General features: G+C 34.4%; 1 protein-coding gene across 1 annotated transcript in view; it reads left to right on the top strand.

Moving 5' to 3' along the window:
- The window catches only part of ywhaba (tyrosine 3-monooxygenase/tryptophan 5-monooxygenase activation protein, beta polypeptide a), a 38,944-nt gene that overhangs the window by 3,570 nt on the left and 20,374 nt on the right, over positions 1-15,000 (top strand). The window contains exon 2 of the mRNA XM_074645158.1: positions 10,501-10,660. Within this exon, the coding sequence (XP_074501259.1) occupies positions 10,508-10,660 (153 nt within the window). The 5' untranslated portion in view covers positions 10,501-10,507. The remainder of the gene's footprint in view (positions 1-10,500; positions 10,661-15,000) is intronic.

Below are 15,000 nucleotides of genomic sequence, written 5' to 3'. Positions count from 1 at the left end.
TCCTGTCTTATTGATTTACAATATGATTATAAAGACATGAGGAGTGTAGTATATTATAAGCTAATGTTTTTTTATTATTATTCCCTCTTGAAGCTGCTGTAATGTGATTAAAACCCCTCAGATGGAGAAGTGAAACTAACCCTGTAGTGATGCTGATGTCGGGGATTTGGCCAATATAAATCCCAACATTTTTTTGTCAACCTGAAAACAACGCTGGTGACTTTCGAGCGATCTCTTTCTAATCAGCGTTCTGATAACGGAGGAAACGGAAACGGGTGTCTGAATTTCTAATGATCCATTACCACACTAACGGTCTCACCATTTATGTGTTTAGGAGAACGAATGGAACTAAACTGAATATCAGCGGATAATTGATTTAATGATTCAGCCCTTGAAGCAGGATCAAACTTTGTGAAGGAAGAAGTTCTTTTTTTATTTGTACCATATACCATCTTTTCATTCAGGTGTGAGGTCTGTTCTGATGTTGTCATGAATGTCTAGACTTTATACTCTCTATACTACCACAAACTTTATACTCTCTATACTACCACAACATTTATACTCTCTATACTACCACAACATTTATACTTTATACTCTATACTACCACAACATTTATACTTTATATACTACCACAAACATTATACTCTGTATACTACCACAACATGTATACTCTATACACTAACACAAACTTTATACTCTCTATACTACCACAACATTTATACTCTATATACTACCACAAACTTTATACTCTCTATACTACCACAACATTTATACTCTATATACTACCACAAACTTTATACTCTCTATACTACCACAACATTTATATTCTCTATACTACCACAACATTTATACTTTATACTCTATACTACCACAACATTTATACTTTATATACTACCACAAACTTTATACTCTGTATACTACCACAACATGTATACTCTATACACTAACACAAACTTTATACTCTCTATACTACCACAACATTTATACTCTATATACTACCACAAACTTTATACTCTCTATACTACCACAACATTTATACTCTATATACTACCACAAACTTTATACTCTCTATACTACCACAACATTTATACTCTATATACTACCACAAACTTTATACTCTATACACTACCACAAACTTTATACTCTCTATACTACCACAACATTTATACTCTATATACTACCACAAACTTTATACTCTCTATACTACCACAACATTTATACTCTATATACTTCCACAAACTTTATACTCTCTATACTACCACAACATTTATACTTTATACTCTCTATACTACCACAACATTTATACTCTATATACTACCACAAACTTTATACTCTGTATACTACCACAACATGTATACTCTATATACTACCACAAACTTTATACTCTCTATACTACCACAACATTTATACTCTATATACTACCACAAACTTTATACCCTCTATACTACCACAACATTTATACTTTATACTCTCTATACTACCACAACATTTATACTCTATATACTACCACAAACTTTATACTCTGTATACTACCACAACATGTTTACTCTATACACTACCACAAACTTTATACTCTATATACTACCACAAACTTTATACTCTGTATACTACCACAACATTTATACTTTATACTCTGTATACTACCACAACATTTATACTCTCTATACTACCACAAACTTTATACTCTGTATACTACCACAACATTTATACTCTCTATACTACCACAAACTTTATACTCTGTGTACTACCACAAACTGTATGCTCTATATACTACCACAAACTTTATACTCTCTATACTACCACAAACTTTATACTCTATATACTACCACAAACTTTATACTCTATACTACCACAAACGTTATACTCTATATACTACCACAACATTTATACTCTGTATACTACCACAACATTTATACTTTATACTCTGTATACTACCACAACATTTATACTCTCTATACTACCACAAACTTTATACTCTGTATACTACCACAACATTTATACTCTATACTACCACAACATTTATACTTTATACTCTCTATACTACCACAACATTTATACTCTCTATACTACCACAACATTTATACTCTATATACTACCACAAACTTTATACTCTCTATACAACCACAAACTTTATACTCTCTATACTACCACAACATTTATACTCTGTATACTACCACAAACTTTATACTCTATATACTACCACAAACTTTATACTCTCTATACTACCACAACATTTATACTTTATACTCTCTATACTACCACAACATTTATACTCTCTATACTACCACAACATTTATACTCTCTATACTACCACAACATTTATACTCTTTATACTACCACAACATTTATACTCTATATACTACCACAAACTTTATACTCTCTATACAACCACAAACTTTATACTCTCTATACAACCACAAACTTTATACTCTCTATACTACCACAAACTTTATACTCTCTATACTACCACAAACGTTATACTCTATATACTACCACAAACTTTATACTCTCTATACTACCACAAACTTTATACTCTATATACTACCACAAACTTTATACTCTCTATACAACCACAAACTTTATACTCTCTATACAACCACAAACTTTATACTCTCTATACTACCACAACATTTATACTCTGTATACTACCACAAACTTTATACTCTATATACTACCACAAACTTTATACTCTCTATACTACCACAAACTTTATACTCTGTATACTACCACAACATGTATACTCTATATACTACCACAAACTTTATACTCTGTATACTACCACAAACTTTATACTCTGTATACTACCACAAACTTTATACTCTATATACTACCACAAACTTTATACTCTCTATACTACCACAACATTTATACTTTATACTCTCTATACTACCACAACATTTATACTCTTTATACTACCACAACATTTATACTCTATATACTACCACAAACTTTATACTCTCTATACAACCACAAACTTTATACTCTCTATACAACCACAAACTTTATACTCTCTATACTACCACAAACTTTATACTCTCTATACTACCACAAACGTTATACTCTATATACTACCACAAACTTTATACTCTCTATACTACCACAAACTTTATACTCTATATACTACCACAAACTTTATACTCTCTATACTACCACAAACTTTATACTCTCTATACAACCACAAACTTTATACTCTCTATACTACCACAACATTTATACTCTGTATACTACCACAAACTTTATACTCTATATACTACCACAAACTTTATACTCTCTATACTACCACAAACTTTATACTCTGTATACTACCACAACATGTATACTCTATATACTACCACAAACTTTATACTCTATATACTACCACAAACTTTATACTCTGTATACTACCACAACATTTATACTCTCTATACTACCACAACATTTATACTTTATACTCTGTATACTACCACAACATTTATACTCTCTATACTACCACAAACTTCATACTCTGTATACTACCACAACATTTATACTCTCTATACTACCACAAACTTTATACTCTGTGTACTACCACAAACTTTATGCTCTATATACTACCACAAACTTTATACTCTATATACTACCACAACATTTATACTTTATACTCTGTATACTACCACAACATTTATACTTTATACTCTCTATACTACCACAACATTTATACTCTCTATACTACCACAACATTTATACTTTATACTCTCTATACTACCACAACATTTGTACTCTGTATACTACCACAAACTTTATACTCTATATACTACCACAAACTTTATACTCTCTATACTACCACAAACTTTATACTCTGTATACTACCACACCATTTATACTCTATATACTACCACAAACTTTATACTCTGTATACTACCACAACATTTATACTCTATATACTACCACAAACTTTATACTCTGTATACTACCACAACATGTATACTCTATACACTACCACAAACTTTATACTCTATATACTACCACAAACTTTATACTCTCTATACTACCACAACATTTATACTTTATACTCTCTATACTACCACAACATTTATACTCTCTATACTACCACAACATTTATACTCTCTATACTACCACAAACTTTATACTCTATATACTACCACAAACTTTATACTCTCTATACAACCACAAACTTTATACTCTCTATACTACCACAACATTTATACTCTGTATACTACCACAAACTTTATACTCTGTATACTACCACAAACTTTATACTCTATATACTACCACAAACTTTATACTCTCTATACTACCACAACATTTATACTTTATACTCTCTATACTACCACAACATTTATACTCTTTATACTACCACAACATTTATACTCTATATACTACCAGAAACTTTATACTCTCTATACAACCACAAACTTTATACTCTCTATACAACCACAAACTTTATACTCTCTATACTACCACAAACTTTATACTCTCTATACTACCACAAATGTTATACTCTATATACTACCACAAACTTTATACTCTATATACTACCACAAACTTTATACTCTCTATACAACCACAAACTTTATACTCTCTATACAACCACAAACTTTATACTCTCTATACTACCACAACATTTATACTCTGTATACTACCACAAACTTTATACTCTATATACTACCACAAACTTTATACTCTCTATACTACCACAAACTTTATACTCTGTATACTACCACAACATGTATACTCTATATACTACCACAAACTTTATACTCTATATACTACCACAAACTTTATACTCTGTATACTACCACAACATTTATACTCTCTATACTACCACAACATTTATACTTTATACTCTGTATACTACCACAACATTTATACTCTCTATACTACCACAAACTTCATACTCTGTATACTACCACAACATTTATACTCTCTATACTACCACAAACTTTATACTCTGTGTACTACCACAAACTTTATGCTCTATATACTACCACAAACTTTATACTCTATATACTACCACAACATTTATACTTTATACTCTGTATACTACCACAACATTTATACTTTATACTCTCTATACTACCACAACATTTATACTCTCTATACTACCACAACATTTATACTTTATACTCTCTATACTACCACAACATTTGTACTCTGTATACTACCACAAACTTTATACTCTATATACTACCACAAACTTTATACTCTCTATACTACCACAAACTTTATACTCTGTATACTACCACACCATTTATACTCTATATACTACCACAAACTTTATACTCTGTATACTACCACAACATTTATACTCTATATACTACCACAAACTTTATACTCTGTATACTACCACAACATGTATACTCTATACACTACCACAAACTTTATACTCTATATACTACCACAAACTTTATACTCTGTATACTACCACAACATTTATACTCTCTATACTACCACAAACTTTATCCTCTATATACTACCACAACATTTATACTTTATACTCTGCATACTACCACAAACTTTATACTCTCTATACTACCACAAACTTTATACTCTCTATACTACCACAAACATTATACTCTATATACTACCACAACATTTATACTCTGTATACTACCACAACATTTATACTTTATACTCTGTATACTACCACAACATGTATACTTTACATACTACCACAAACTTTATACTCTATATACTACCACAAACTTTATACTCTGTATACTACCGCAACATGATTTGATTTGATTTGAACATTTATACTCTCTATACTACCACAACAGTTATACTCTGTATACTACCACAACATTTATACTCTCTATACTACCACAAACTTTATACTCTATATACTACCACAAACTTTATACTCTATATACTACCACAAACGTTATACTCTATATACTACCACAAACTTTATACTCTATATACTACCACAACATTTATACTCTCTATACTACCACAAACTTTATACTCTCTATACTACCACAAACTTTATACTCTATATACTACCACAAACGTTATACTCTATATACTACCACAAACTTTATACTCTATATACTACCACAACATTTATACTCTCTATACTACCACAAACTTTATACTCTGTATACTACCACAACATTTATACTTTATACTCTGTATACTACCACAACATTTATACAGAGATCTTGTAAAGCGTCCTGCTTATTGGTTTAATTCAGCATTACTACAAGCAGAGATATTAAAGGGATACCAGCGTATAAACTCTATGGTTGACGTCATATAGACTGATGATAAATATCGTCAGTCCAACTCTAGAGAGACAATTGATTAAAGTAGACAGGAGATTAATTATTGATTTATTGACAGTTTTCAGTAGCTCACAAGCAAGAACTGTTCAGTTGACTGAGCGATGTTTTAACAGGGTATAAAATAATGCTGCACATTAATCTGACAGCATGAATTAAATGGAAGATGTGTCATAGTGAGAACACGGAGGCCTCGCTGCCATCTGGTGGTGTTGAGTTCAACTTCATCATGTTCATTTGATACACATAATATAACCATAATGTAACCAGTATAATGTAACCAGTTTAATATAACATAATAAAACCAGTTTAATATAACCAGTTTAATATAACCAGTATGATATAACCATAATAAAACCAGTTTAATATAACAGTATAATATAACCAGTTTAATATAACCAGTTTAATATAACATAATAAAACCAGTTTAATATAACCAGTTTAATATAACCATAATATAACCAGTTTAATATAACCAGTTTAATATAACCAGTATAATATAACCATAATAAAACCAGTTTAATATAACCAGTATAATATAACCAGTATAATATAACCAGTTTAATATAACCAGTTTGATATAACCATAATAAAACTAGTTTAATATAACCAGTATAATATAACCATAATAAAACTAGTTTAATATAACCAGTATAATATAACCAGTTTAATATAACCATAATAAAACTAGTTTAATATAACCAGTTTAATATAACCATAATAAAACTAGTTTAATATAACCAGTATAATATAACCAGTTTAATATAACCATAATAAAACCAGTTTAATATAACCAGTATAATATAACCATAATAAAACCAGTTTAATATAACCAGTATAATATAACCATAATAAAACTAGTTTAATATAACCAGTATAATATAACCAGTTTAATATAACCATAATAAAACCAGTTTAATATAACCAGTATAATATAACCATAATAAAACTAGTTTAATATAACCAGTATAATATAACCAGTTTAATATAACCATAATAAAACCAGTTTAATATAACCAGTATAATATAACCATAATAAAACTAGTTTAATATAACCAGTATAATATAACCATAATAAAACTAGTTTAATATAACCAGTATAATATAACCAGTTTAATATAACCATAATAAAACTAGTTTAATATAACCAGTTTAATATAACCATAATAAAACTAGTTTAATATAACCAGTATAATATAACCAGTTTAATATAACCATAATAAAACCAGTTTAATATAACCAGTATAATATAACCATAATATAACCTGTTTAATATAACCAGTTTAATATAACCAGTATAATATAACCAGTATAATATAACCAGTTAAATATAACCAGTTTACTATAACCATAATATAACCAGTTTAATATAACCAGTTTAATATAACCAGTATAATATAACCATACTATAACCTGTTTAATATAACCAGTTTACTATAACCTGTTTAATATAACCAGTTTAATATAACCAGTATAATATAACCAGTATAATATATCCAGTATAATATAACCAGTATAATATAACCATACTATAACCTGTTTAATATAACCAGTTTAATATAACCAGTTTACTATAACCTGTTTAATATAACCAGTTTACTATAACCTGTTTAATATAACCAGTATAATATAACCAGTTTAATATAACCAGTATAATATAACCAGTATAATATAACCAGTTTAATATAACCAGTTTAATATAACCATAATATAACCAGTTTAATATAACCAGTTTAATATAACCAGTTTAATATAACCAGTATAATATAACCTGTTTAATATAACCAGTTTACTATAACCTGTTTAATATAACCAGTTTAATATAACCAGTATAATATATCCAGTATAATATAACCAGTATAATATAACCAGTTTTCAATAAAACTGAAAAAACAAAGTAGTTAACTTGTGTTTGGTGGATTATTTCTCTGTTGTATCAATGCTAATGGTCATTGTATTCTACATGGTTGGAAAGCCTGTTTATTTACCTTCACAATGATGTCACACTTGTAAGGATCATGCATTTGTGGGATGAGCAGCACAGCTGATGATGTGGGGAGCGCCCAAGAACAATTTGCCAAAATGCTCCTTCAATGGTAAACAGTGTATTCTCCTGTTGGTGTTGACTCTTGTTTTGAGTTGTTTGGTGGATTGGATGATTGAACTCTCCATCAGTAACAAGGAACAAACAAGACATATTGGCAATTTTACACTTTATTCATTGAATCCACCATCAGGAGCCTCAGTAGCGGTGGAAGATCCATACGCAGCCACAACAGCCTGGCACCTCCTCCTCATGCTGGTCACCAACCTGGTCACACGTTGCTGTGGGATGGCGTTCCATTCCTCAACCAGGATTGGTTGCAGGTCAGCCAACGTGGTTGTGTTGGTCACTCTAACACGTACAGCACGCCCAAGCTGATCCTACAAGTGTTGAATTGGGTTGAGGTGTGGACTCTTGGCAGGCCGTTCCATTCTCTCTCCTCCCACATTGTGGAGGTAGTCTGTGATAACCCTGGCTCTGTGGGGGGGGGGGGCGTTGTTTCTTGGAGGATGAAGTTAGGTGCCAGATTGTGGAGATATGGGATCGCCACTGACTGCAGAATCTCATCCCGATATCTCCCTGCATTGAGATGGCCTTCAATGATGACAAGCCTTGTTTTGCCAGTGAGGGAGATGCCCCCCCCCCACACCATGACACTGCCCCCACCAGAAGCTGTTACTCCATCGGTTCAACAATCAGCATAGCGTTCTCCACGTCGTCTCCATACTTTGACCTGCCATCCAACTTTGGCAGACAGAACCTGGACTCATCACTGAACATGACATTCCCCCACATGTTCAGGTTCCATTGTCTGTGTTGTCGACACCAGCGCCAACGGGCCTGATGGTGAAGGGCAGTCATTGCAGGCTTCCTGGTAGCCTTATGAGAATACACTGTTTACCATTGACAGAGCATTTTGGCAAATTTTTCTTGGGCGCTACCCACATAATCAGCTGTGCTGCTCATCCCACAAATGCATGATCCTTACAAGTGTGACATCATTGTGAAGGTAAATAAACAGGCTTTCCAACCATGTAGAATACAATGACCATTAGCATTGATACAACAGAGAAATAATACACCAAACACAAGTTTAACTACTTTGTTTTTCCAGTATATATATGGAGCCCCAGATATCTTCTGGAGTACAGTCAGATCATAAACAATATATAATAATAATAATAAACATGGCCCAGCTGTAGGGCTGCACGGTTATGGCTAAAATGATAATCACCATTCTTTATCACCATTATTCATTGATTTTAGGGACAAAATTGTTTTATTGGGGTTTCACATTTAAATAAGCAGAGTGCTGCTTTCACTTCCATGTTGTGCTACATTCATGCTAATATAATATAATATATAATACATTCATGTTAATATAATGTAATTAGGTTAAACTGCTGGTTAAACAAGTTGATTTTTTTCTGGGTAAATAAATGATGGTATTGGATCGGTGCGTAGACTGGCTAGTCGCCGATACTCGGTGCCGAATTTTGGGAGGTATCGGACGCATTTCCGATCCTGGTATCGGAACAACCCTACAAACCCTAAACCTATTTATTCTGTGGATTTACTTCTAATATGTCACAACTTGCTGCTTTTTTCTGATTTGGTTTTGTTTCAGATTTACTGTCAATCACAGTAATGCTTCTTGTATTAGATCAGAACTCAACATTAAGTAACTATAGTTAAGTATCTGCCTCTAAAACCTCCTGGAAAAATCCAAACAGCTTTGGTTGAAACTGAGATTTAAACAATACAAAATAAATGGAGTTTTTATCAAGCTTGTAGCCTAACTCTTGTGCCCTCCGTAGGGAAACCCCATCCTCAACGCCAGGCTTCCTCAGGGAGGTCAGAGGTCAGGTAAGCTCCGAGGATACTGGAACACAACAGGGTGGTGTTTGCATCTCCGTCTGGTGGAAGGGTCGTCACTACACTAAGCGTCCAAACCGGAAATGTATTGAACGTGTTTGTATGCAGGTGTGAGGGTAGAACTGGGGTCTGGTGCTGGTGTATTAACATTTATTCATGGTCCCTCAGGTGTTGCACATCCGTTGTTCTCACACTCGTCTTTGTGTCTTTCTCATAACCTCTCTCAGTCTCAGTCTGTCCTCCTGTCTTTGCCTGTTCCAGCCCCGACGCTTCAGTCCAAACACTAACGTTAACTAACTCTGTTCTCCTCCCTGCAGCCTAAAGATGGATAAGAATGACCTGGTGCAGAAAGCGAAGCTGGCAGAGCAGGCCGAGCGCTACGACGACATGGCGGCTGCCATGAAGGCCGTGACGGAGCAGGGCACGGAGCTCAGCAACGAGGAGCGCAACCTGCTCTCGGTCGCCTACAAGAACGTGGTACGACATCCTTCTAATGTTTCCCCTCAAACCTGTAGACGCTCTGATGTAACTGTACAGCTCAAGGTCTGATTATATTCACCATCTAGAGCTCACGGTTCAGTCAGTGTTAAATTCACCATATAGAGCTCACGGTTCAGTCAGTGTTAAATTCACCATATAGAGCTCACGGTTCAGTCAGTATTAAATTCACCATATAGAGCTCACGGTTCAGTCAGTATTAAATTCACCATATAGAGCTCACGGTTCAGTCAGTGTTAAATTCACCATATAGAGCTCACGGTTCAATCAGTATTAAATTCACCATATAGAGCTCACGGTTCAGTCAGTATTAAATTCACCATATAGAGCTCACGGTTCAGTCAGTATTAAATTCACCATATAGAGCTCACGGTTCAGTCAGTGTTAAATTCACCATATAGAGCTCACGGTTCAATCAGTATTAAATTCACCATATAGAGCTCACGGTTCAGTCAGTATTAAATTCACCATATAGAGCTCACGGTTCAGTCAGTATTAAATTCACCATATAGAGCTCACGGTTCAATCAGTATTAAATTCACCATATAGAGCTCACGGTTCAGTCAGTATTAAATTCACCATCTAGAGCTCACGGTTCAATCAATACGCTTATGATACTTTATAAAAATCAATTTACCGATGTATAGCAATTTCTTTTCTTTTTCTTTTTTCGTTTTTTGAAATAGATCCATTTTGGTGTTAAAACAACTATCTGCTTCATCTGAGTTTATGTGGAGGTAGAAGGAAGTCACCTCTTTTATTGTGGTAGTCTGAGTAACGTGACGTCATATCCGCTCCGTATCCGTCAACCAAAACAAACCTCAGCGAGCCAAAACGAGGAAGTAGAAATGGTCTGGTTCACGGTCTGAAATTAACTTTTTGTGCTGCCTGCCACGGTGGCGGATGTCCTGACTATTTCACCCGCCACTGCCAACAATTTACCTGCATTTGGCGGTTGGGGGGGGGGGGGGGTAATTTCAGACCCTGGTCAGCGTGGATACGACCTGCACCCTCCCATGTTAAATCCAGCGTGGTAAACGCTACACATCCAGTAAAGATGGAAACACTTTGGGTTTCACACGTTGACAGGAAAAGCAGAGCTAGACAGAGCAGAGCTAAAGCTGCATGCTAACTCTGTCACGGACAGGAAGCGTTATGGTATGGAGGTAACGTTATGGTACGGAGGTAACGTTATGGTACGGAGGTAACGTTATGGTATGGAGGTAACGTTATGGTACGGAGGTAACGTTATGGTATGGCGGTAACGTGGCGGTGGAGCCGGCTGTCGCTCTCGTCTCCGTGGTCAAACGGGCCGACGCTACAACTGTAGAGCACCCAGATACTGACATTTGTGTTCTCTGCATTGAAACGGCCCCGATGGAGCTGACCATGGATGGATAAAGAGAACGGAGCTGACGGGAGAGCTAGAGACCACCTTGGAGAAGTTAGAGGAAGTAGACACGTGGGACTACGTCCACTTTTCAAAATGAGGTGTTAACAAAGGGAACTGTATTTACAAAATACATCTATGGAAATCAGATTGATGGATTATATTCACCAGAAGTATAAAACATTACATGTTATAAAGAAAATCCCACTAATCTGTGAGGGACATGTCTTTATTCTTTGATTTCTTGGTTGCTGGAAAAAATGTAATGATAAATATCGAATCGTAATAGTTTTAGAATGACGATACTTAAAAATCGCAATACATACAGACGTGGACAAAATTGTTGGTACCCTTCCGTTAAAGAAAGAAAAACCCACAATGGTCACTGAAATAACTTGAAACTGACAAAAGTAATAATAAATAAAAATGTACTGAAAATTAACTAATGAAAATCAGACATTGTTTTTGAATTATGGTTCAACAGAATCATTTAAAAAAACAAACTAATGAAACTGGCCTGGACAAAAATGATGGTACCCTTAACTTAATATTTTGTTGCACAACCTTTTGAGGCAATCACTGCAATCAAGTGATTTCTGTAACTCTCAATGAGACTTCTGCACCTGTCCACAGGTATGTTGGCCCACTCCTCGTGAGCAAACTGCTCCAGCTGTCTCAGGTTTGAAGGGTGCCTTCTCCAGACTGCATGTTTCAGCTCCTTCCACAGATGTTCAATAGGATTTAGATCCGGGCTCATAGAAGGCCACTTCAGAATAGTCCAATGTTTTGTTCTTAGCCATTCTTGGGTGTTTTTAGCTGTGTTTTGGGTCATTATCCTGTTGGAGGACCCATGACCTGCAACTGAGACCAAGCTTTCTGACACTGGGCAGCACATTTTGCTCCAGAATGCCTTGATAGTCTTGAGATTTCATTGCACCCTGCACAGATTCAAGACACCCTGTGCCAGATGCAGCAAAGCAGCCCCAGAACATAACCGAGCCTCCTCCATGTTTCACATTAGGTACAGTGTTCTTTTCTTTGGATGCTTCATCTCTTCGTCTGTGAACATAGAGCTGATGTGACTTGCCAAAAAGCTCCAGTTTTGTCTCATCTGTCCAAAGGACATTCTCCCAGAAGCTTTGTGGCTTGTCAATATGCATTTTGGAAAATTCCAGTCTCACTTTTTTATGATTTGGTGTCCTCCTGGGTCGTCTTCCATTAAGTCCACTTTGGCTCAAACAGTGACGGATGGTGCGATCTGACACTGATGTACCTTGACCTTGGAGTTCACCTCTAATCTCTTTGGAAGTTGTTCTGGGCTCTTTGGTTACCATTCGTATTATCCGTCTCTTCAATATGTCATCAATGTTCCTCTTGCGGCCACGTCCAGGGAGGTTGGCTACAGTCCCATGGACCTTAAACTTCTGAATAATATGTGCAGCTGTAGTCACAGGAACATCAAGCTGCTTGGAGATGGTCTTATAGCCTTTACCTTTAACATGAAGGTCTATAATGTTCTTTCTGATCTCCTGAGACAACTCTCTCCTTAGCTTTCTGTGGTCCATGTTCAGTGTGGTACACACCATGATACCAAACAGCACAGTGACTACTTTTCACCCTTTAAATAGGCAGACTGACTGATTACAAGTTTGAAGATACCTGTGATGCTATTTACAGGACACACCTTAGTTTAACATGTCCCTATGGTCACATTATTTTACATCTTTTCTAGGGGTACCATCATTTTTGTCCAGGCCAGTTTCATTAGTTTGTTTTTTAAAATGGTTCTGTTGAACCATAATTCAAAATCAATATCTGATTTTCATTAGTTAATTTTCAGTAAATTTGTATTTATTATTACTTTTGTCAGTTTCAAGTTATTTCAGTGACCATTGTGGGTTTTTCTTTCTTTAACGGAAGGGTACCAACAATTTTGTCCACGTCTGTATCTAATCGACACCCCAGTATGGTGTTAGTATGGAATCAGGAGATAGGTGGATCGTCCCAGCTCTAAAAACATGTATGACCCAAACCAGTCTGCTTCTCCTTGATGTTTATTTACAGCATTTACAGTGACCGTTCAAATGTCAGCGTTTAGCTTCTCTCTATATGAAGTGTAGTCTCGCTGCTCTGCTGAGGCCTAATGTTATATATAATATAATGTTTAGTCTAACTGTAAAAACCCAGATTATGTAAGAGCTGCCTCAGGTTATCCAGCTCTGCTGCTCTATTTATCAGTGATGTGGAACCACTCGGTAGTTTTTCTGTTGCGTGTGTAACCGAACCAGGAGGAGAGGATCCGTCCCTCTGCGGCGGTGTTTAATGTGGATAAAGGGAATAACATGATACTCACTGTCACGTTCTCGGGGGGGCTCTAAGTTTTAATAATGAACTATTGTAAAAGCATTCATTTATACTTTGATTTAAATGTTAGCTTCTCATTAATTCAACATCATATCAGCATTATCAGCTTTTATGACACATTTCTTTCAAGTATTTAATAAAATTACAATATTGTCCTCGTATGTAATCGATCTCTGAAGAATGCCTTAAAATATTTTCTAAATTAACACCAAATAATTGTTTCAGTCATGTTTCTAACAACTGTTTTATTTCAGCCGTGTTTCTCCAGTCATGGTTCTAATAACTGTATTAATAATAATAATAATAACTATTATTATTAATAATAATAATAATAATAATAATAATAATAACTGTATTATTTCAGCCGTGTTTCTCCAGTCATGGTTCTAATAACTGTATTAATAATAATAATAATAATAATAATAATAGTAACTGTATTAATAATAATAATAACTATTAATAATAATAATAATAATAATAATAACTGTATTATTTTAGCCGTGTTTCTCCAGTCATGTGACTGGAGAAACACTGAGATGTTGTCTCTTAAAGTCACTTCTTTGGT

This window comes from Sebastes fasciatus, chromosome 1 (genome assembly GCF_043250625.1).
Source record: "Sebastes fasciatus isolate fSebFas1 chromosome 1, fSebFas1.pri, whole genome shotgun sequence".
NCBI classification, from domain to species: Eukaryota; Metazoa; Chordata; class Actinopteri; order Perciformes; family Sebastidae; genus Sebastes; species Sebastes fasciatus.
The sequence above is the reverse complement of the archived record's forward strand: the minus strand, read 5'-3'. Positions and strand labels throughout refer to the sequence as shown.